This window comes from Carcharhinus amblyrhynchos, chromosome 7 (genome assembly GCF_965287045.1).
Source record: "Carcharhinus amblyrhynchos chromosome 7, sCarAmb.v2.hapA, whole genome shotgun sequence".
Lineage (NCBI taxonomy): Eukaryota > Metazoa > Chordata > Chondrichthyes > Carcharhiniformes > Carcharhinidae > Carcharhinus > Carcharhinus amblyrhynchos.
The window spans coordinates 113,547,289-113,572,966 of record NC_137330.1 but is presented as its reverse complement, the minus strand read 5'-3'; the positions used below and the strand labels follow the sequence as shown (position 1 = coordinate 113,572,966).

Here is a 25,678-nt window from a genome sequence, read left to right as displayed (position 1 = left end):
GCAGGTTGTGGTTCATATAGGTACTGCTGACATAGTAAAAAGTCTGACAACACCAGGTTTTAGTCCAACCTATTTATTTGATAATATACTCGCAAGCTTTCGGGTTAGCCCCTTCGTCAGGTGAATGGAGAGTTCTGGCCTCAGACAGAGCATATAAAGCACAGACAGTTTAGAGATTACTGATTAGAATGTGAATCCTTACACCTAACCTGCTGTTCAAGACCTGAAGTGGTTGATAATGTGAGTGGAAGGAGCACTGATCACAGGTCAGCCACTTCAGGTCTTGAACAGCAGGTTAGGTGTAAGGATTCGCATTCTAATCAGTAATCTCTAAACTGTCTGTGCTTTATATGCTCTGTCTGAGGCCAGAACTCTCCATTCACCTGACGAAGGGGCTAACCCGAAAGCTTGCGAGTATATTATCAAATAAATAGGTTGGACTAAAACCTGGTGTTGTCAGACTTTTTACTGTGTTTACACCAGTCCAACGCCGGCATACCCACATCATGACTGCTGACATAGGCAGGAAGAGGGAAGCAGTCATGAAAAGGGATTATCGGGACCTGGGTAGGCAGCTGAGAAAGAGGAATGCGAAGGTAATAATCTCAGGATTGCTGCCTGCGCCGCGGGAGAGTGAGAGCAGAAATGGAATGAGGTGGAGGGTGAATGCGTGGTTGAGGGACTGGAGCAGGGGGCAGGGATTCCGGTTCCTGGATCATTGGGACCTCTTCAGGGGCGGGTGTGACCTGTTCAGTAAAGACGGGTGGCACTTGAATCCCAGGGGGACCAATATCTTGGCGGGAAGATTGGCTAGGGCTACTGGGGGGGCTTTAAACTAGAAAGGTTGAGGGGAGGGAATAGAGATGAGGAGACTGAGAGCGAGGAGGTTAGCTTCCAGGTGGAGAAGGACTGTAGACAGTATGAGAGGGAGGTTAGACGGGTAATGGAGAAGGGAAGTGCCCAGACCGAGGGTCTGAGGTGTGTCTACTTTAACGCCAGGAGTGTAGTGAACAAAGTAGATGAGCTTAGGGCGTGGATTGCTGCTTGGGAATGTGATGTGGTGGCCATTACAGAGACTTGGATGTCTCAGGGACAGGACTGGGTACTTCAGGTGCCGGGATTCAGATGCTTCAGGAAGGACAGGGAGGGGGGCAAAAGAGGTGGCGGAGTGGCACTGTTGATCAGGGACAGTGTCATGGCTGCAGAGAAGGTGGATGCTGTGGAGGGACTGTCTACGGCGTCTCTGTGGGTGGAAGTTAGGAACAGCAAAGGGTCGATAACTTTGCTGGGTGTTTTCTATAGGCCGCCCAATAGCGACAGGGAAGTTGAGGTACAGATAGGGAAACAGATAGGGAGACAGAGTTGTCGTGATGGGAGACTTTAATTTCCCAAACATCGACTGGAACATCCCTAGGGTAAGGGGTTTGGATGGGGAGGAGTTTGTTAGGGGTGTTCAGGAGGGTTTCCTGACACAGCACCTGGATAAGCCTACGAGAGGAGAGGCTGTACTTGACCTGGTGCTGGCTAATGAACCGGGACAGGTGACGGATCTCTCGGTGGGAGAGCATCTCGGGGATGGAGATCATAATTCTATCTCCTTCACGATAGCATTGGAAAGAGATGGGACCAGGCAGGCTAGGAAGGTGTTTGTCTGGAGTAAGGGGAAATATAATGACATCAGGCAGACAATCGGCTGAATAAACTGGAAGTTTAACTGGGGAAAAGTACTGAAGGAAGGTGGCGGATTTTCAAGGAATGTTTGGAGCTCTGCACAGCAACGTTCCGATGAGACAAGGAGGTTTTGGTAGGTTCTGCGAGTCATGGTGCAAGAATGTTGTGGTGAACCTGGTCAGGAAGAAAAGAAAGGTTCAGAGAGCTAAGAGATGTTAAGGGTCTAGAGGAGTATAAGGCTTGTAGAAAGGAGCTTAAAAAGGAAATTAGGAGAACCAGAAGGGGACATGAGAAGGCCTTGGCGGGTAAAATTAAGGAGAATCCCAAGGCGTTCTACAAATATGTGAAGAGTAAAAGGATGAGAAAAGAAGGGATAGGACCTATAAAAGGTGAAGGGGGAAAAGTCTGTGTGGAACCGGAAGACATGGCAGAGGTGCTTAATGAGTACTTTGCCTCAGTATTCACGGTGGAAAGTGATCTGGGAGGTTGTACTACAGGTTTGCGGCAGACTGAAAAGATTGAGTATGTGGATATTAAGAGAGAGGATGTGTTGGAACTTTTAAATTCTATCAAGATAGATAAGTTGCCGGGACCGGATGGGATGTACCCCAGGTTATTGTGGGAGGTGAGGGAAGTGATTACAGAGCCCCGGCGATGATCTTTGCTGGAGACGGGAGAGGTTCCGGAGGATTGGAGGATTGCGGATGTGGTTCCTATTTTCAAGAAAGGGAACAGGGATAGCCCGGGAAATTACCGACTGGTGAGTCTGACCTCAGTGGTTGGTAAGTTGATGGAGAGGATTCTGAGGGACAAGATTTATGAGCATTTAGAGAAGTTTAGAATGATCAGGAATAGTCAGCACAGCTTTGTCAAGGGCAGGTCGTGCCTTATGAGCCTAGTTGAGTTCTTTGAAAATGTGACTGAACACATTGACGAAGGAAGAGCGGTGGACGTGGTTTACATGGACTTCAGCAAGGCGTTTGATAAGGTCCCCCATGCAAGACTTCTTGAGAAGGTGAGAGGGCATGGGATCCAAGGAGCTTTGGCGTTGTGGATCCAGAACTGGCTTGCCTGCAGAAGGCAGAGAGTGGTTGCGGATGGGTCTTTTTCTGCATGGAGGTCAGTCACCAGTGGAGTGCCCCAGGGATCTGTTCTAGGACCCTTGCTGTTTGTCATTTTCATAAATGACCTAGATGAGGAAGTAGAGGGATGGGTTAGTAAGTTCGCCGACGATACGAAGGTTGGTGGTGTTGTGGATAGTCTGGAGGGATGTCAGAAGTTGCAGTGTGACATAGATAGGCTGCAAGACTGGGCGGAGAAGTGGCAGATGGACTTCAAAGCGGATAAATGTGTAGTAGTCCATTTTGGCAGGACCAATGGGATGCAGGAGTACAATATCAAGGATAGGAGTCTTAGCTGGGTTGAAGAGCAGAAGGATCTTGGGGTCCAGGTCCATAGGACTCTTAAGTCGGCCTCGCAGGTGGAGGATGTGCTCAAGAAGGCGTATGGTGTACTGGCCTTCACTAATCGAGGGATTGAGTTTAGGAGTTGGGAGGTAATGCTGCAACTTTATAGGACCCTTGTCAGATCCCACTTGGAGTACTGTGCGCAGTTCTGGTCGCCTCACTACAGGAAGGATGTGGAAGCGATTGAGAGGGTGCAGAGGAGATTTACAAGGATGTTGCCTGGATTGGGAGGCATACCTTCTGAAGATAGGCTGAGAGAGCTAGGTCTCTTCTCCCTGGAGAGACGAAGGTTGAGAGGCGACCTGATAGAGGTTTATAAAATGTTGACAGGAATAGATAGGGTGGATTCTCCGAGGCTATTTCCCAGGGCTGAAATGGTCGCTACAAGAGGACACAGGTTTGAGGTGCTGGGAAGCAAGTACAGAGGAGATGTTAGGGGTAGGTTTTTCACTCAGAGGGTGGTGAGTGAGTGGAATCGGCTGCCGTCGGTGATGGTGGAGGCGAACTCGCTGGGGTCTTTTAAAAGACTTCTGAATGAGTATATGGGATCTAATGGCATTGGAAGTTACAGATAGTTCTATGGCTTGGTAGGTATAGATGTGATTGGCGCAACTTGTGGGCCGAAGGGCCTGTTTGTGCTGTAGTGTTCTATGTTCTATGTTCTATCATTATTCCTATGAATCTCATCTCCAAACTCTGTGGGCTGGGCCCCGGTACCTCCCTCTTCGAATAGATCCTGAACTTCCTAACTCACAGACCACAATCAGTAAGGGTTAGCAAGAACATCTCCTCCATGATCATCCTCAACATTGGTGCCCCACAAAACAATGTCCGCAGCATTTAGTATACTCCTTTATACGTCTACAACTGTGTGGCCAAATCTCCTCCAACTCAGTTTTCAAGTTTGCTGATGACACCACCATAGTGAGTCAGATTTCGGACAGTGATGAGACTGAGTACAGGAATGAGATAGAGAATCTGGTGAACTGGTGCAACGACAATAATCTCTCCCTCAATGTCAACAAAATGAAGGAGATTGTCATCGACCTCAGGAAGTGTGGTGGAAGAACAGCCTTCTCGAAGGTCAACCTATGAAAGCAGCTGGGGTGAAATAGCAATGGTCAAGAGCTTCAAAGTGTTCGGTGTCCAGATCACTAACAACCTGCCCTAGTCCCCCCATGCTGACATTATAATTACGAAAGCCCACCAACAGCTCTACTTTCTCAAGAGACAAAGGAAATCTGGTGTGTCCACTATGACTCTTACCAACTTTTACAGATGCAGCATGAAAAGCATTCTTTCTGATTATATCACAGCTTGGTATGGCTCCTGTTCTGGTCAAGACCACAAAAAACTACAAAGAGTCGTGAATGAAGCTCAGTCCATCACTCAAACCAGCGTCCCATCCATTGACACTGCCTATACTTCTTGCTGCCTCAGAAAAGCAGCCAGCATAATCATGGACACTATGCACTCTGGGCATACTTTCAACTTCTTCCGTCAGGAAAAAGATACAAAAGTCTGATATCACGTACATAAGAACATAAAAAATAGGAGCAGGAGTAGGCCATCTAGCCCTTCGAGCCTGCCCCGCCATTCAATAAGATCATGGCTGATCTGAAGTGGCTCAGTTCCACTTTCCCGCTTTCTCCCCATAACCCTTAATCCCCTTGCCTACCAAAAACCTATCTACCCGCGTCTTAAATATATTTAGCGAGGTAGCCCCCACCACTTCAACGGGCAGAGAATTCCAGAGATTCACCACCCTTTGAGTGAATAGGTTCCTCCTCAACTCTGTTCTAAACTGCTCCCCCCCCCCCCCCCTTATCTTTAGGCTGTGCCCTCTAGTCCTGCTGTCCTTACTGAGCGGGAAGAACCTCTCCACCTCTACTCTATCCATGCCTTTCATCATCTTATATGTCTCAATGAGATCCCCCCTCATCCTTCTAAACTCTAACGAGTGCAAGCCCAGTCTATTCAGCCTCTCCTCATAGCTCAACCCCCTCAACTCCGGTATCAGCCTAGTACCAACAGACTCAAGAACAGTTTGCCGTCAGACTTTTAAATGGGCCTACCTTGCATTAATTTGGTCTTTCTCTACACCCTAGCTATGACTGTAACACTACATTCTGCACCCTCTCCTATCCTTCTCTATGAACAGTATGCTTTGTCTGTATAACACACAAGAAACAACACTTTTCACTGTGTACCAATACATGTGACAAAAATCAAATCAAGATGCACTGCAGCATTTCACCGAAGAAATCCTTGGACAGCATCTTCCAAATCCATGATTACTCCCACCTAGAAGGACAAGGGCAGCAGAAACATGGGAACACCATTAACTGCAAGTTCTCTTCCAAGCCACTCACTGTCCTGACTTGGAAATATCTCACTATTCCTTCGCAGTCGCTGGGTCAAAATCCTGGAATTCTCTCCCTAATGACATTATGGATCAACCCACAACACATGGACTGCAGCGATTCAAGAAGGCAGCTCACCACCACCGTCTCGAGGGCAACTAGGAATGGGCAATAAATGTTGGCCTAGCCAGCGACAGCTGTGCCCCACAATTGAATTTAAACAACCCATCCGGTTCATTAATGTCCTTTAGGAGAAGAAATGTGCCATCCTCGTCTACATATGACTCCAGACCCACAGCGATGTGGTTGACTCTTAACTGCCTCTCAATTAAGAGAATTAGGCTAGAAACGTCCACATCCCATGGAAGGAAATAAAAACTTAGGTGAAGTCATACCTCAGGGAGATCGCTGTGGTTGTTTGGCGTTAATCATCTCAGGCCCAGGGCATAGGTAATGTCTGACACCTAACCATCAGTGACCTTCCCTCATCATATGTTCAGAGATGGGGATGTTGGCTGACAAATGCACAACTGTTCAGCACCATTTATGACTCCTCAGTAGTACTGAAGCAGCCCATGCCCATATGAAGTAGGCTTGGGATGATAAGTAGCCCGTTACACTCGCAGTGCTCAGCAATGACCAACAGGAGAGAATCCTACTGACTCCCTTTGACATTTGATGGCATTACCATTGCTGAATCTCCAACAGTCAACATCCTGGGGGCTACCATTGACCAGAAACAGAACTGGACCAATCATATAAATACTGTGGGTCCAAGAACGTGTCAGAGCCTGGGAGTTATCCAGGAGTTTGATGGAATACTCTTCATTTTCCTGCATCAGTGCAGCTCTAACTAAACTTGAAAAGCAAGACACATCCTGGACAAAGAAACCTTCTTGATTAACATCCACTCCAGGTTTTTGCTGCACTACACATTACCCATCTTGAATCACTCTTCTAATCAGATAACATATAAACCAATATGCTGGAACTCTGCCATCTGCAGTCTTCATTATTTGTTCCCTGAAAATGAATTAAAGGCTTTTGTCCAGTGTGGCAAATAACAGTGCTTCTTAGTCATTGATTTGTAATGTTTTATTGTCTTTCTCAAGGTAATTTAAGGATGGGCAATAAATGCAGGCCTAGCCAGTGGCATCCACATCCAGTGGACAAACGTGAAAAAACAAAGTAACACGACTTTTTTTTGGATTTATTTACAGGATGTGGGTGTCACTGGCTAGACCAGTATTTAGCGCCTATCCCTAGTTGCTTTTGAGAGGGTGATGGTGAGCTGCTTGTCTTGAGCAGCTGCAGCTGCTGAACAGTGGATACACCTACAGTGCTGTTAGGGAAGGATTCCAGGATTTTGACTCAGTGACAGTGAAGAATGATGATAAACTTCCAAATCAGGATGGTGAGTGGCTTGGAGGGAAACTCCCCAGTGTTGGTGTTCCCATGTATCTGCTGCTCTTCTAGGTTACAGTGGTCATGGGTTTGGGTGGTACTGCCTTAGGAGTCTTGTTGAGTTCCTGCAGTGCACTTTGTAGATGGTACACACTGCTGTCATTGATGGCGAGTGGGCTGCTTTGTTCTGGATGGCATCAAGCTTTTGAGTGTTGTTGGAGCTGCACTCATCCTAGACAAGTAGAATCGTAGGAACCCTACAGTGGAGAAGGAGGCTATTTGGCCCATTAAATCTGCACTGTCAATAATTCCAACTAGGCCCTATCTCTGAAACATATGTTGCTAATCCCAGGTCATTTAAAGGGCAATTTAGCATGGCCAATCAACCTAACCTGCACATCTTTGAACTGTGGAGAGTAACGTAAAGCTAAAGTTAATTTATTTGTCCCAAGTAGGCTTCCATTTAGACTGCAATGAAGTTACTGTGAAAATCCCTTAGTCGCCATATTCCAGCGCCTGTTCGGGTACACTAAGGGAGAATTTAGCATGGCCAATCAACCTAACCTGCATACCTTTGGACTGTGGGAGGAAACCGGAGCACCCACAGAAAACCACACCGACCCTGAGAATGTGCAAATTCCACACAGACAGACCCAAATCGGGAATCAAACTGGGGTCCCTGGCGCTATGAGGTAGCAGCGCTGACTAGGGTCTTATAAAGCTGCAGCATTATCTCCTGACTCCTAAACTCAATCCCTCGATTAATGAAGGCCAGTACACCATATGCCTTCTTGACCACGTCCTCCACCTGTGCGGCCAATTTAAGAGTCCTATGGACCCAGACCCCAAGGTCCTTCTGACCCTCTACACCACTAAGGGTCTTACCCTTGATATTGTACTCCTTCATCACATTGGACCTGCCAAAATGGACCACTACACATCCGGGTTGAAGTCCATCTGCCATTTTTCTCCGCCCAGTCTTGCATCCTATCTCTGTCACACTGCAACTTCTGACATCCCTCCAGACTATCCACAACACCACCAACCTTTGTGTCATCGACAAACTTAGCAACCCATCCCTCCACTTCCTCATCCAGGTCATTTATGAAAGTTACAAACAGCAAGGGTCCTAGAGCAGATCCCTGGTGCACTCCACTGGTGACCGACCTCCATGCAGAAAAAGACCCATCTACAACCACTCTGCCTTCTGCAGGCAAGCCAGTTCTGGATCCTCAAGGCAACAGCCCCTTGGATCCCATAGAAGGGACATTGGTCTCTAATTCTTCAGTCAGATTTGAAGAGCTGTTACAGCCCTATGCACCGACACTGCAGTAGTACAGTAAACCCGCAGTGAGCTCAACCTTTAGTTATATTGATTAACAGGGAGTTACTTTAATCATTAGTCAAAAGGCCTGTAATTGTTTTTTGTGGTCTGAAACAAAGAGGACGCCCCATTATTCCTCTTTAGTAATAGCCTGACAACTTTCTTCTCTCATTAGTTTCTCGGAAGCGAAAATCTAAAAACTGGGAGGCAGAGGATTTCTATGACAGCGATGAAGATACTTTCTTAGATCGGACCGGAGCTATTGAGAAGAAAAGGCTCAACAGAATGAAGAAAGCAGGGAAAGTAGAGGAGAAAGTGGAAACTTACGATTCATTGGTAAAAGTCTAAAGCTTTCTTTCAAAGATATGCTGAACCCTAGAAATATCATAATTTTCTAGAGAAGGAATGTGTGTCCATGAAGAGTGGAAAGGGAGAACATGAGAAGCGTAGGGAACATGTTTCCAGGTCACATTGCATTGCATGATTTCATTGTGGCAGTAATGGAGATGTTCCTCAAGCTAATACAGAAAGGTAGAAAATTTTTGTTAATCTTGGTTTATTCATCCAGGAAGAATCCACAATTCTTCCCCAAAGCCACAACATCCACTTTCCTCAAATAGTTCTGGGATGCTTGTCTCCTCAACCCACTTAAGTAGTCCATTCCATTGAGTTGATTACTTTTTGTTTAAAGGACTTTCTGATATCAGAGCTATATTTGACTGTCAATTTGTTTTTTTGTCATTCTAAGTGTTAAGCCATGCACTTTAGTAGGAAGAGTGAGGAAAAAAAAATATAAATTGAATGGTTCAGTTTTAAAGTGGATGCAGGAACTGAGAAATCCACGATGTAATTCTATCTCGGCCTTTTGGCTAAAATGGATGTGTCAGAGTAAGCCCAAGATGAGGTGCGAAGCCTTATCTTGTCAGCTTGGATCTTGTTTGTCTCCCTTGTGGGAACCATGAATTGGATTCAATTTAAATTTGTATCTTTTTGAATGAAATAAAAATTTGAAAAAAAAATCTAGGATGTACTTCCTTGAAGATGACAGCACAAGTTGAGAAAACTGTTACAAAGCCATTCAGGATCCTTGGCTTTATTAATAGAGGCACAGAGTGCTAATAGGGTCCAAGCCAGTTAGTCAAGCTGAAATTAAGACGTTAGAGCTTTTCTTTAATAAGAGTTTATTGACTTGTTCAATCTCCCACTCAACCCAGTGTCCCAGCTATCCCCCATTTATATGAGCTCAATGACAATTAGTACCCATCACCTGTTTCTTTTAACCGTAACAGCATAATTGACAGAGCACTATCATACAAAGTAAGAAAGTTACACACAACCTTTATAACACAGAGGCTAAGCCCAATTTGAGTATTATGGACAAGACACCTTTTAGGGAGGACATTGGGGACTGAAAATGGATGCTGAAGAGATCTATTAGAATGGCACCAGGAATGAAAAACTTCAGCTAAGTAGAGACACTAGAGTTGTTCTCCTTAGGACAAAGACAATTAATGGTAGAATTGATAGAGGTGTTCAAGATCATGGGAGTGTTCTGATACACCAAATATGGAGACACTGCAACCAGTGGCAGAAGAGTTGCTAATGAGAATAACAGATTTCAGGTGATTGACAAAAAGAACCATATACAATAATGTGTCACATTATGGAATGCACTGCCTTATAATCCACAGTCCAAAGATGTGCAGGTTAGGTGGATTGGCGATGCTAAATTGTCCGTTAGTGTTGCAAGATGCATAGGTTAGGTGGATTAGCCAATGTAAATGTATGTGGGATTACAGGGATAGGGTGGAGGGGACCTGGGTAAAATACTCTGTCAGAGAGTCTATTCGGACTCGATGGGCCAAATGCCTCCTTATGCTCTTTCAGGATTCCATGATCCTAAAAGGATGTTAGAAGCACAGTAAATAATATCCTTCAGAATAGGATTGGATAAAAACTCAAAAATGCGAAAAACTACAAGACCAGTGGAGTGAGACTAATTGCACAATTCTTTGAAAGAGCTAGTACAGAGACAATGGGCTTTCTGTTGTGCTGTAAGATTCAGTGATTATAATGCCATGTTCAACAGGAAACTAAATCTCTCATGTTGTGGTGCCATTTCTGACCCCCTCCTCCTTCGAATGTGGAGCATCTCTGGAACTGCACAATGGGCTGAATTTTCTTGAGAAAACTGTGCAGAAAGTGGAGTGTCCATAACAAATCATGACTGTACTTAACTGTAAAATTCTCAATTAGGAATGTACGGAAAGGCCCCGCTAATGATTTTTTTAAATACAGAATTCCTACAGTGCAGAAAGAGGCCATTTGGCCCATTGAGTCTGCACTGACCACAACCCTACCCTCACATTCCTACATATTTACCCACTAACCTCTCTAACCTACGCATCTCAGGACACTGAGGGGCAATTTTAGCATGGTAAATCAACCTAACCTGCACATATTTGGACTGTGGGAGGAAATCGGAATACCTAGAGGCAACCCACGCAGACACGAGGAGAATGTGCAAACTCAGCACAGACAGTGACCCAAGCCAGGAATCGAACCGAGATCCCTAGAACTGGGAAGCAGCATTGCTAACCACTGTGCCACCATGCCACCCATACCACTGTGCCACCGTGCCGATCCTGCTAGTTAAAGCATCAGGTATCTAAGTCTTATGGGCAGATTTCAAACTCCATCCTGGTCTGTACTCATCTCAGTTGTGGTGCAGCATGTCCTCCCCTTCCTAGTGTTAAGGAGAGGAGCATCAATGTGCATGCCTATTCCTGGTTGCTAACTAGATTGCCATGCTGCACTTGTGCATGTATAAATGGATGAAGACAGTTTGTTGATCTGTCTCAATTTCATCCATTCTGTTAATGAGCTTGTTGACCAGCTAGACTTAAACAAAATTTCACTCTTGGTAGAGGTTACTAGAACCTGTAGAACCAGAGGAGGAAGGAGAGAGAATTGATAGGATGTTTATCAAAATATTTATATTTTGAAGTTATAAAATGGCACTGTTTGGCTCCCTACTCAGCGGAGGTGGCAGCAGGAAGTCTTGCATCAATCATGAAACATAATGTCTTCTTTAATCGAAATCCCAGTTAACACTTGCCAGGAAGAATAATGGAATTTGACTGAGTCTAAGAATTGAGCCTGTAAAAGGAACAACCTCAGTTTAAATTGTTCCACTTAAAATAACAGCTCTTCTTATTCCTAGCAGCCAGAGTTGGCCGGTAAGAGAGCCCTTCTATAGAACCCCTGCAGTACAGAAGAAGACCATTTGGCCCATTAAGCCTGTATCGACCACATCCTACCTAGGCCCAATTTCCCCTTACCCCACACATTTACCCTAGATAATCTCCCTGACACTAGGGTCAATTTGGCATAGCCAATCCACCTAACCTGTACATCTTTGGATTGTGGGAGGAAACCGGAGCACCCGGAGGAAACCCACACGTACACAGGGAGAACGTGCAGACTCTACACAGACAGTGACCCGAGGCCGGAATCCCTGACGCTGTGAGGCAGCATTGCTAACCACTGTGCCATGGTGCTGCCCTGGCCTCTGAGTCAGATACTTATGGTCTATCTGGACATAGCAAGTGGCAGCAATTGACAGGGTGATGGAGAGAGAATTCAGCAACAAGCGTTTGGGCAGGTATTGGGTGGGTTGGTCCATCAAGAGGAGGGGCTGCGCTGAGAGGGTGGGATATGTTGATGTCCAGCATTGGCTGCATTCTTTGAATGTGAGGTTAGGCGTAGCCTTGCTCCTCCAGCTCCACAATCTAGTCTGTGCATGTTTAACAACATACCTTGTCAGTTGTGGTGTGTACCTATGTTTTGGTATTTACCTGTGGGCAGTTTTGCTCCCCAACCAGACCATTCTGTGCACATAATTGTGTCTTTGCTTCCACAGGTTGGCAAGTTAACCGAGGTGCAGAGAGAACTTTCTGACATTGAAACTAAGTTGAAAATATCTGGCAAAGGTAAACACAAACCACTGAATGAAACAATTTACAACAATGAACCAGACGATGGCATGTTACCTCATCGTTCTATTGAATTGCTATTGAGGTTGTAAGTAAAATGCTCACTGCCAGCCTTTTCTAGCTCAATAAGAGAGCTGAAATGAAATGTTGATCTTGAAGGAAGGTTTATTTCTTTGGAGTTGATGATCCATAACTATCAGATTTTGTTTGTTTGTCACAGCACCCAGGTGCTGTCATGATCTGACAGTGCACAAAGGTCATGCTGAAATATAGAGAGCATCCAGCTCAGGAACTCGGTGGAAAGAATGCTGAGAATTTCAAGAAATAGCAGGTTTGGGGCGTACAGGGAGAGGGAAGAGAATGGCACATGATAAATTGCTGCCTCTGCCAAACCAGTGGATGTAAATAATTTTGGAAAAAGGCTTTAACAGGTTTATTTTCAAATGGCGCAAAAACCTTTGTTGGAATAATAGACAAATTTCAATTTCACCCATTTATTACTAATTTTGCAGACTTTAATCACTGGAAAATTAGGATTGTATAGTTCCACTGAGTGCTGTTCCTGCAGCAGGAACAACCTGACTCCTGAGAAGCTGAGCAAATGGGATGTGACAATTTCCCAGTTCCTTGCTCTAATTTAGACTGAGAAGGGGAATAGAAAAAAAAAGTAAGTTGAGTAAAATAATTTTTAGCAAGACACAAAAGACATTAGGCTTGGTTAGTCACTCCCATCTTGAAGAATTAGCTAACATATCCATTGTACAAAACTCAGGTGAGATCTCAAATGGAGTGTTGTATGCAGTGTTCATACCCAAGGAAAGATGTACTTAACTCAGTAGAGGTGCAACAAAGGTTCACCAGACTGATGCCTGGGATGTGAGAGTTAATATGTGATCTGCCTGGGATGGAACATGTAAATTATGAAGAGAGATTGGATAGGTTTGGGTTGTTTTCACTGGAGCAGAGAAGACTAAGGGGCGACCTGATTGAGATGTACAAGATTATGAGGGACACGGACACTGGATAAAGAGCAGATGGTCTCCTTATTTGAAGGGTCTGTCACAAGTTCAAGGTGAAGGGCAGGAGGTTTGTGGGGGGATGTGAGGAAAAACATTTTACCCAGAGGGTGGTGACATTCTGGAATGCGCTGCCTGGGAGGGTGGGGTAGAGGTGGGTTACCTTACATCCTTTAAAAAGTACCTGGGTGAGCACTTGGCACATCGTAACATTCAAGGTTATGGGCCAAGTGCTGTTGATGGGATTAGGCAAAATACTGTGGAAGCTGGAATCTTAAATAAAAGCAAAAAATGCTGGAAAATCTCAACAGGTCTGATAGCATGTGCAGAGGGAGAATAGAACCAATGTTTCAACTATGGATAACCCTTCATTAGAGGGTCATCCAGACTCGAAACATTGGCTCTATTCTCTCTCCACAAATGCTGTCAGACCTGCTGAGATCTTCTAGCATTTTCTGTTTTTGTTGCTGCAAAATGGACTTAGATGGTAGGTCAGGTGCTTTATACGCGTTGATGCAAACTCAACAGGCTGAAGGGCCCCTTCTATGATATGATGCTATGAATCAATATTGAGTAGAATTTTTCAACTCTTCTAGTTGAAAAAATTCAGAGATGCTATCGTTGAAACATGAGAGATTCTGAGAGGGTTTGACAGGGATAGATGCTGAGAGGCACTTTGCCCTGGCTGGTGAGTTTCGAACAGTGCATCTTGTTATATCTTGCCACCCAGAAAATGATGCATTTATGTCTACTCTCTGCTTCCAGTCACTTAGAGAATCATCATAAAAACTCTACAGTGCAGAAGGAGGCCATTCAGCCCATCGAGTCTGCACCGACAACAGTCCCAACTAGGCTTTACCCCTGTAACCCCACACATTTATGCCACTAATCCCTCTAACCTAAGCATCCCAGGACACTAAGGGGCAATTTAGCATGGCCAAAGCACCTAACGAGCTCATCTTTGGACTGAGGGAGGAAACCAGAGCACCTAGGGGAAACCCACACGGATGGGGAGAACATGCAAACTCCACACACACAGTGACCCAAGCCTTGAATTGAATGCAAATACCTAGAGCTGTGAGGCTTCAATGCTAATTATTGTGCTACCGTGCCGCTGTTCTTCAAATCTGTGTCAATATGTTACATTCAGATTTAATCTGATATTTAAAAATAATCTTTCTTACTTGTAAATTAAAGGGGATGAAAATAGTAAAGATTTTTCTGTTCCTTTCCACTTAACCAATGACAGAAAAGGAAGCTTTGAAATTTACAATATGAAAAGGAAATCTCACGTTTAAAAATGTAGAACTACTGGCTAGTGATTGATTCTTTTCAGTAATTGCCCTGATCAACATTCCTCCTTCTGAACTAACACATAAAACATGGTGTTGTGAAAGCAAAATCACGTTTAAACAATTTATTAGAATTCTTTAAAGAAGTAATATCTGTTATGGGTAAAAGGAAACCAGTGGATGTACTGTATTTAGATTTCTAGAAGGCATTTGATGAGATGCCACATCAAAGGTTGTTGTTTGGCTAGGTCAAGCTGATTTGGACCTTTATTCTTTTCATCCAATCTTGCTTCCCTTGGCAATATCATTTATAGAGAGAGATGTGAATAGCATTGCTTGTGTTTTCATCAGGGGATTAACGTTAAGATCAGCAGAGGTAAACTGAAGTCTTGTGTGATAGTTTTGATAGGCAAAATGTTTCATTTTCTCTTGCAACTTTGCTGTGTTCCTGAGTTTTGAATTATTAATCAAAATCTCTTGCACTAGCTTCTAGTTTAAAATCACACGCCGATGCACCAGAAGTGTTGCAGTGATTTCCAGTGTGCAACATGTAGTTTTGATTTGATTTATTATTGTCAAAAGTATTTGTATAAAGTGAAAAGTATTGTTTCTTATATGCTATACAGGCAGAGCATACCATTCATAGAATACATAGGCAAGGAAAGAATGCAGAATATAGCGTTACTGTCATAGCTAGAGAAAGATCAGCTTAATATATGGTGGGATTATTCAACAGTCTGATAGCAGGAGGGAAGAAGTTGGTTGGTGCGTGATCTCAGACTTTTATATCTTTTTCCCGTGGAAGAAGATGGAAGCGAGAATATCCAGGGTGATCCTTATTACCGTCTGGATCTCAAGTTTTCCATTTTGACACCAGGTTCACAGTATTTTTGTCCCCAGATGGAAAACATTCTCATGAATTATTATGTTGCTAGGTCTCATTGCAGTCAACTTGATTACTGTGAATGCATCCTGACGTGGCAGTCTGATGCAGCACTAAGCTTTAGAAGCTAAAAGGGCAAAACCCTGCGTTGAGTAAGCTGATCACACTCAGTGGGTCGCTGGACACTGTACAAATCAGCTCCGATTTCTTTCTGGAAGGTGCTTGTACATGTTGAGCGATGGTAGTACAAAGCCTGGCTGTGATGAAACCATGAACAAATGGTCTGCTGACTCTGTGTCAAGGTTCACAGCTGAAAATTAGCCACTTGGGTAAAGTAGTTAGGAGTTCACATAGAGTAGTGCAAGAGTCATATAGGGGTGGACTAGATACTGCCAGAGGGCAGTTGTCCACCAGGACAATTGCCGAGTAACAACCCCACCAACAAATTGTTGAAACAAGCTGAAATGTGTTTCTTCACATTGTTTCACCTCAACATACATATGCATTTACAACATTGATGATGTAAGGAAACTATTGATTTCTTTTATTATTAACATGAGGGAACGTTTAAAGAGCATATGGAAGAACATTTTAACATATGTGAAAAGGCTTCCAATTTGAATGTGGCAGACTTTTAATTATTTGAATTATTATGTGACTTTAATTAAGGTGCTGTGTGTCACAAACCATACTCTGTCAAGCTGCCCCTAGTATAACATTCTACATTGTGAGCTTCTATGAAATGCAGATAAAGTTCTGAATGCAGTCTTTCAGAACAGAAAAAACCCAAGTTTAAATCTGCCCTTGGTTGTGTTTTGTGGAGGTTGCCATGCATCTTCTTATTGATCGAGTCTCTAGCTGATTTGTTACCTAAGCACCTCTTACAGCCAGGAGCTGTATAGTGATAAATCTCAATACTAAATCCAACCTCACACCGCCCTCCCCACACCCATCCCATGGTCTCTCTGTCTTCTCTCTCTTACTTTCATTCCTCCTCCTCCCTCTCACTCTACTACTCCTTCCTCTTCTTCCCCCTCCATAATGAGTAGATGAATGGTAAGATAAATAATGTTCCCCGATGGGAAAAACATTACGCTCCAGCTCAAATTCTTTTAATACATGGGAACACATTCATTCCGAATGCACACAAGTTCTGCTTAGTTGCATTTTTCTCACACCCACAAGGCAGTTGCCTTGATGTTTTCAGTCTCTCTGGATTGAGCGCTTCATTGTGCAGTGTGTTAATGAATTCCTTGAAGACAACACAAGACCCCACCTTGTCAGTAATCTGGGCAAATTACTCACCGTGGTAAAGGCTGAGATGCAAGCTTAGAAATGAGGAATTTGGGAGTAAGAAAGAAGGCACTTTTTCACCCAAAAGGTAATAAACTTGTGTGATAATTAAACAGAAAACAATACGAACAGATGAGGGAAGAAATGGATTCAGTAGGTAATTGGCTGCTTGTCTAGGAAGAGAAAGGAATTTTTTATGTTGGGCAGTGGGTGTCTGGCTGGATCAGAATTGTTGCCCATCCCTGAACACCCTTAATTTGGTGGTGGTGAGCTGCCTTCCTGAAATACTACATTTCATCTGGTGCTGGAGTGCCCACAGTGCTGTTCGGGAGGGAGTTCCAGGATTTGGTGACGTACTTCTGAACTAGAACTAGAGGGCACAGCCTCCAGAACTAGAGGGCACAGCCTCAAAATAAGGGGGGAGCGGGGAGGGTAGTTTAGATCGGAGTTGAGGAGGAACTTCTTCACTCAAAGGGTGGTGAGTCTCTGGAATTCTCTGTCCATTGATGTGGTGGAGGCTACCTCGCTGAATATATTTAAGTCACGGGTAGATAGATTTCTGATAGACAAGGGAATTAAGGGTTATGGGGAGAAAGCGGGAAAGTGGAACTGATCCAGTTCAGATCAGCCATGATCTTGTTGAATGGCGGGGCAGGCTCGAAGGGCTAGATGGCCTACTCCTGCTCCTATTTCTTATGTTCTTACTTCCAAGTCAGGATGGTGAAGTCTTGGAGGGGAATTTCGAGGTGGTGGTGTTCTTAGGTATTTACTGCCTTATCCTTCTAGATGATAATGGCCATGGGTTGGAAGGTGCTGTCTGAGGAACCTTGTGAATTCCTGCAGCGCATCTTGTAGATGCTACACACTGCTGCTACTGTCTGTTGGTGTTGGAGGAAGTCAGTTACCTGCCACAGAATTCCCAATCTCTAACCTGCTCTCGTAGACAAAATATTAATGTGGCTTCTCCAGTTCAGTTTCTGGTCAATGGTAATCCCCAGGATGATGATTATGGGGGATTCGGTGTTGGTAATAATGTCAAGGGTGGATTTCCTCTTATTGTAGATGGCCATTGACTGCACATGTGTGGCATGGATATTATGTGCCACTTAATAGCCTAATCTTGATTGATGTCCAAGTCCTACCGCATACGGACAGATTCAGTCTCTCAGGACTTATGAATGGTGTTGCACAATCTGCAATCATCAGCAAACACATCACTTCTGACCTTATGATGGACAGACGGTCATTTGAAGCAACTAAAGGTGATTGGTCCTAACCTGAGAAACCATTGCAAAGATATCGAAGCTGAAATGAGTCACCAACAACAGCCTCAACCATCTTCCTTTGTGCCAGGCATGACTCCACCTAGTGGAGTCTGATTTTTATTGATTCCAGGTTGAGTAGGATGTCTTGATGTTAATTTTCTTCAAGTGCAGCCCCAGTGCCAAGGGCAGTCACTCCAATGTCTGAAGTTTTGCTCTTTGGTGAAGTGATATTAGCCTTGCTAAATTGCCCCTTAGTGGCTCAGAATGTGTAGGTTCGGGGGATTAGTGGGGTAACTACATGGGATTACAGGGATAGGGCCTAAGGTGGGGTCCTCTGTCAGAGAGCCAGTGTGGATGCGATGGGTCCTCCTACACTGTAGGGATTCTATCATGGGTACTATGTCAGAAACAATAGTAGAAGCTGAATTTGAAAGGGCAATGGATAAATATTTGTAAAGCAAGACCTGTAAGGGTGGGGAAATGGAGCTATTTCAAGGAGTCAACTCCAGCACAATGGGCAGTATGGCATTTTTCTGCACCATATTTCTATTGCTTTGCTGAAAGTGCAAGGAAGATAGTTTCAGAAAGGGTTACATGGCTTCAAAGCAGCAAAGTATAATTTTTGGAGTTTGTGTTGTGAGGGTACCAGATAGAAACCCCAAGGTATATCATGAAGACAGATGAGACCCGAACATGTTTTCTAATTTGGCGTCATTGTGAGGATAAGATGTTTCACTCCACGTGTGATTCAGCTGACAAACTAGAGTGCTTTTATCAAAACAAATTTAATTTAACAATACAATTTAACTTAAGAAATTAATTAACTTAACTATTAACAATACTTAACAATCTTCAGCTGCTAACCTATCACTTTTAGTTCCAATCAAGCAATATTTCTCTTATCAACTGAAACCCCTCTTAAATGTAGTTAACAAAATACAAGCATACTTGCTTTTAACTTAGGTTAACACTCCTGGAGCTTTCAGAAAGCCTCTGGAAAGAGAGAGACAGAGAGGCATTTACTCATTCCATCAGCTCCAGCAGCAACTGCCCTTTGTTATGAAAATGAAACTTTTTTCCCCAGGAGAACCTGAATAAACAAAAGATCTACTAACGTGACAAAATAACACATCCCTAGCTGAAATTAGTTATTACCCTGCATTTGAGCTGTATGTTTTCCTAGACAAATCAACTTTTCTAACAAAACACTGCCTCATAAAGCAGCCTCATTTTAAATATAAACAATATCAAAATAGCTCATTATCATCACAGTGCATTGACTGCTCTTTGTGGGAAAGCTTCTGAATTCAAGAAGATGTCTCGCACTTCCCAACAGAGAAATTATTCAGGAAAGCAGTGAGAAATTAGGTGTGTCCACATCTCTGGAACACGGAATTTCTTTGCAAAGAGTAATTGCCCTGTGGAATTAAATTCTTGAAAGGTTTCTAAAGGCAAATTCTCTGGGCAGAGGACATGCAGATTTTAGATGAGTTTTGAATGAATGAGCTTTGTCAGATCAAATGGACTTCCTAACACTCATTTATCCCATGATATGAGCGCAACATCCCAGCAAATCTATGGGAAAATAAAACAAATGCATAGCCAATATTAGGTGTTGAATTTATGCATTCGGGTAATAATCAATTTAATAATACGGAATTAACTGTTTGTCCTTGATCTGAGGTGTTGTTTCCATCACAGATTGCATGCAGGCCTCTGGGGAAGATCCGCTGGATGCCTTCATGACCAAAATCCGAACAGGAGCAACAGTAGATAGCGTCACTCGTAAGAAATTGCACATCAAGTCCTTCGAGCTGAAAAAGGAATTGCAAAGGCTACAGAGATTAATAAAGATCGTGACGCCAGTGGGTCTTCCAGAGCTGAAAATGGAGTAAGTCAAGAGAATAGTCCTGAATATTAAATACTGCAGCTCAGTGATTTGGATGAGAATATAGGGGGCATGGTTAGTAAGTTTGCAGTTAACACCAAGATTGGTGGCATAGTGGACAGTGAAGAAAGTTATCTCCAATTGCAATGGGATCTTGATCAATTGGGCCAGTGGGCGGACGAATGGCAGATGGAGTTTAATTTTGGACAAATGCGAGGTGATTCATTTTGATGATTGAACGAGGGCAGGACTTACTCAGTTAATTGTAGGGCATTGGGGAAAGTTACAGAACATAGAGATCTAGGGGTACATGTTCATAGCTCCTTGAAAGTGGAGTCACAGGTGGACGGAGTGGTGAAGAAGGCATTTGGCATGCTTGGTTTCATCAGTCAGAACAGTGAATACAGGAGCTGAGACGTCTTGTTAAAGTTGTACAAGACATTGGTAAGGCCACACTTGGAATACTGTGTGCAAATCTGCTCACCCTATTATAGTAAGGATATTATTAAATTAGAAAGAGTGCAGAAAAGATTTACCAGGATGCTACCAGGACTTGATGGATTGAGTTCTAAGGAGAGGCTGAATAGACTGGCACTTTTTTCTCTTGAGCGTAGGAGGCTGAGGGGTGACCTTTATAGAGGTCAACAAAATAATGAGGGGCATAGACAAGGTAGATAGTCAATATCTTTTCCCAAAGATAGGGGAGTCTAAAACTAGAGGGCATAGGTTTAAGGTGAGAGGGGAGAGATACAAAGTGTCCAGAGGGGCAATTTTTTCACACAGAGGGTGGTGAGTGTCTGGAACAAGTTACATGGGTATGATGGGCATAAAGGGATAGGGGCCCAATGCGGGCAATTGGGATTAGCTTAGGGGTTTTAAAAAAAAGGGCAGCATGGACAAGTTGGGCCGAAGAGCCTGCTTCCATGCTGTACACCTCTATGACTCAATGTATGCATGGTTACATAGAAACTTAGGAGAAGGAGGAGGCCTGTTTGGCCCTTGGAGCCTGCTCTGCCATTCATTACAATCATCCAACTCAACAGCCTAATCCTGCTTTATCCCCATAACCTTTGATCCCATTCACCCCAAGTGCTAATTGCAGCTGCCTATAGCAGAGATCAGCTTAGATCAGCAGAGAGCTGATGTTTGATCTCTGATGGTGAGCAGAAGCTTGACAATTCTTCATTAGCTCAAGAAGGTAAGAACGTGAATAGGCCATTCAACCTCTTGGGCCTATTTAGATGGCAATTCAATCATGACAGATCTGTGTTTTGACTCTATGTATCTGCCTTGGTTCCATCCCCTTAATATCTTGTATGAAAAATCCATCATTCTTAGTGTTGACCCCCTCCTCCCCGATATTGTACATTTCACCTAACCTTTGTACGAAAAAATGCTTCCTACCATCACCCTTGAATGGTTTCATTGTTCTGGGCGCCAATCTTCTATTTTCAAAGGAATACAAATCAAGTATCCAAGACAAAGAGTACCATGTTTAATCCCGCACTGTGCTTATTTAGTTAATTAATATCTGTTGTAATCCATTCCCCTGAATAGTGAGTATTTTTGCATCAGGAAGATTAATCTTATTTGGAAACATTCAAGATTCAGGGAGAATCCTTCAAGCCAGCAATAGTGGCAGGATCTTGCAGGCAGCTTTTTGGCCTTGGAGGGAGTGCAGAGGAGGTTTACTAGGCTGATACCGGAGTTGAGGGGGTTGAGCTATGAGGAGAGGCTGAATAAACTAGGCTTGTACTCGTTAGAGTTTAGAAGAATGAGGGGAGATCTCATTGAGACGTATAAGATGATGAATGGGATGGATAGGATAGAGGTGGAGAGACTCTTCCCGCTCAGAAAGGACAGTAGGACTAGGGGGCACAGCCTCAAGATAAAGGGGGGGGGCGGTTTAGAACGGAGTTGAGGAGGAACTTCTTCACTCAAAGGGTGGTGAATCTCTGGAATTCTCTGCCCGTTGAAGTGGTGGAGGCTGCCTCGCTAAATATTTTTAAGAAGCGGGTTGATGGGTTTTTGATAAGAGAGGGGATTAAGGGTTATGGGGAGAGGGCGGGAAAGTGGAACTGAGCCACGACAGATCAGCCATGATCTTATTGAATGGCGGGGCAGGCTCGAAGGGCTAGATGGCCTACTCCTGCTCCTATTTCTTATGTTCAAGCAAGGCCTGGGGAGATGAGGTCTCCTTCTAATCAACCCCTCATGGTGGCTAGACATAGCAACACTTTTAGTTTCTGCTCCCTGGACCTAATGCTGAAATGCTACCCCTGCTACCTTCCTCTGTTATCCTGACAGTTTATGTTCCACCCCACATGGATGTGAAGACTGCGCTGGACAAAATGTACACCAATACAAATAGCCTTGAAATGAAACATCCCGAAGCTAGTTCATCGTGACCGGGGATTTCAATCAGGCCAAACTCAAGAGCTTCGTCCCAAGATGCCACCAACATGTCTCTTCTCCAGAAGCCCAAACATAGAATCATAGAACTCTACAGTGCAGAAAAAGGCCCTTCGGCCCATCAAGTCTGCACCAACCATAATCCTGCCCAAGCCCTACCCCCATATCTCTACTTATTATTACCCACTAGCCCTTCTAATCTAAGCACCTTAGGACACTAAGGGCAATTTTAGCATAGCCAGTCAACCTAACCTGCACATCTTTGGACTGTGGGAGGAAACTGGAGCACCCGGAGGAAACCCACGCAGACGTGAGGAGAATGTGCAAACTCCACACAGACAGTGACCCGAGCCGGGAATCGAACCCAGGTCCTTGGAGCTGTGAAGCAGCAGTGCTAACCACTTTGCTACCATGCCGCCCTAGACCACTGCTATAGAAACATCAAACATTCTTACCGTTCTCTCACCCCTCCATGCTTTGGCAAATCAGACCACAAGGCTATGCTCCTGCTCCCAGCTTCCAAGCAAAAACTGAAATGGGAGAATCTGACAAAGAAAGCTGAGCAATGTTAGTCTGAGGAATGAGATGATCTCCTACGGAATTGCTTCGAGTGAGTAGACTGGTCATTATTTAAAGTAAAGTTTATTTATTAATAGTCTTACATTCATACTGCAATGAATTTACTGTGGAAAATTCCCTAGTCGCCACACTCCAGCACTTGTTCAGGATATTTAAAAACCCTGTAACCAGCCTGAACGAGTACACCACTACTGTAACTGATTTCATTACTGCGTGTGTGGAAGACTGTGCCAAAGAAGTAAATCCCACCCGGAAACCATGGATGAACAGGGATATCCACTGCTTGCTGTAGCCCAGTTGTGTGGAGTTCAAATTAGGTGACTCTGACCTATACAAGAAAGCCAGGAGATCTAAGGAGATCCATCAAAAATGCCCAAAGACAGTACCGGACAAAACTGAAGTGCCAGGCTAGCCACATAGACCCCCACTGACTATGGCAAGGTCTGCAAGACCTAACAGTCTACAAAATCAAGGCATGTGAAATAGCCTGCCCCAATGAGCTCCATGCATTCTATGCCTGTTTTGAGCAACAGGCTACTAAAAGTATGTCTTCCATCCTGGAAGCTTTGGACGAACCTGTATTCAAGGTCACCATTGCAGATGTTAGGGCAGCCTTCTCAAAGATCAACCCATGAAAACCGACTGGCCCAGATGGAAAGAGCACTCAGATCCTGCGCGGATCAGTTGGCGGGAGTATTCACAGACATCTTCAACCTCTCTTTACAGCACCCTGAGGGCCCAATCTGCTTCAAGAAGATGACCTTTCTAGTACTAAAGGAAAGCCAAGCAGCATGCCTTAATAACTATTGTCTGGTGGCTCTGACATCCATCGTTATGAAGTGGTTCGAAAGGCTAGTCATGGCACAAACCAATTCCAGTCTTCTGGACTGCCTGGATCCACTACACTTTGCCTACTGCTGCAACAGGCCCACAGCAGACGCTATCTCCCTGGCTCTGCATTCAACCCTGGAACATCTAGATAACAAGGACACCTATGTCAGACCCCTAAACATAGAACAGTTCAACATAATACGGGCCCTTCTGCCCTCTATGTTGTGCCGAGCTTTGTCTAGAACCAAGATTGAGCTATCCCACTCCCTATCATTCTGGTGTGCTCCGTGTGCCTATCCAATAACCGCTTGAAGGTTCCTAAAGTGTCCGACTCCACTATCACAGCAGGTAGTCCATTCCACACCCCAACCACTTAGAGTAAAGAACCTACCTCGGAAATCCCTCCTATAGCTCCCACCATGAACTTTATAGTTATGCCCCCTAGTAACAGCTGCATCCACCCAAGGAAATGTATTCCTATTTGTTGACGACATCCACTCCTATTTATTGACGACAGCTCAGCCTTCAACTTCATTATTCCTACAAAACTCATCTCCAAACTCCGCAGCCTGGGACTTGGCACCTCCATCTGCAACTGGATCCTGAACTTCCTAGCTCACAGACCACAATCAGTAAAGACAGGCAACAACACTTCCTCCACGATCATCCACAACTCCGGTGCCCCACAATACTGTGTCCTCAGACACCTACCACACTTTTACACCTATGACTGGCCAAATTCCCCTCCAATTTGATTTTCAAGTTTGCTGATGACACCACTGTAATGGGTCGATCTCAAACAATGATGAGACGCAGTATAGCAAAGAGATAGAGAATCTGGTGAACTGGTGCAATGACAATAATCTCTCCTGCAATGTCAACAAGATGAAGGAGATAGTTATCGACTTCAGGAATTTTAATGGAGCACATGCTCCTGTCTACATCAGCAGGGACGAAGTGGAAATGGTTGAAAGCTTCAAGTTTTTAGGTGTCCAGATCACCAACAATCTGTCCTAGTTTCTCCACGCTGACCCTATAGTTAAGAAAACCCATCAATGCCTCTACTTTCTCAGAAGATGAAGGAAATTTGGCATGTTAGCTACGACTCTCACCAGCTTTTACAGCTGCACCATAGAAAATATTCTTTCTGGTTGTATCACAGCTTGGTATGGCTCCTGCTCTGTCCATGACTATGAGAAGCTACAAAGTGCTGTGAATGAAACCCAGTCCATCATTCAAAGCAGCCTCTCATCCATTGCTGCTCCCTCAGCAAAGCAGCCAGCATAATTAAGGACCCCACACACCACAACATAGGGCCCGATTTTACCATTGTGTTGCACCCATTTTCGGGTGCAAGAAGTTGCTAAAGTCAGGCATGAGGCGAGTAGTCACCTCCGTGCCAGTTCCCCTTTTACCAAGGCCCGAAAATAGCCACAATTGGGACTGCACCAGGAACAGGCGCGACGACCATTTAAATGTATTGCATTTAAATCAACTTAATGGACTGCATGCCCAACCTTACTGGCACTTCCCCCTTTAACACCACGTTTGTCCATCCAGAATCAGTGCGAAATAGACATGCTCCATAAAAGTCTGATTGGGTGCTCCAGTTAGTGAGGAGGGAGCTGCCTAGCGTCCGACGGCTCTCTGCTTGAGATCGGTGGAAGGGGGTCTGCTGCCACTCTGCCTGAGATTGTGGAGGGGTAAGGGGGGTCCACTGCCACATTGCCTGAGAATCAGTGGGGGGTGAAGGGGGAGGTCCGCTGCCAGTCTGCCTGAGAGCGACTGGGGGGGAGCGGATGGAAGAGCGCATGATTGGTCTGAGTGGCAGTAATGTTTTGAGGGTGAGACAATGTTTGTGAGAGCCGGGGGAGGCATTCTCCCGCTTGGCGGGGATGTGGCATTCTGTCTATTTTCTTCTGCTCGTGCAGTTGAAGGCGCCGATCAGAGCTGCTGGGTTTTGGGTGGGTTAAGACCCGCCCACAGGCTTGTGCAG

At 44.5% G+C, this 25,678-nt stretch overlaps 1 protein-coding gene across 1 annotated transcript in view; it reads left to right on the top strand.

Annotated features, from left to right (window-relative positions):
* slc4a1ap (solute carrier family 4 member 1 adaptor protein) overlaps positions 1–25,678 on the top strand; it is a 138,605-nt gene that overhangs the window by 48,302 nt on the left and 64,625 nt on the right. Inside the window, exons 6-8 of the mRNA XM_080192981.1 lie at positions 8,404–8,564; positions 12,151–12,220; positions 19,674–19,863. Coding sequence (XP_080049107.1) covers positions 8,404–8,564; positions 12,151–12,220; positions 19,674–19,863 — 421 coding nt within the window. The remainder of the gene's footprint in view (positions 1–8,403; positions 8,565–12,150; positions 12,221–19,673; positions 19,864–25,678) is intronic.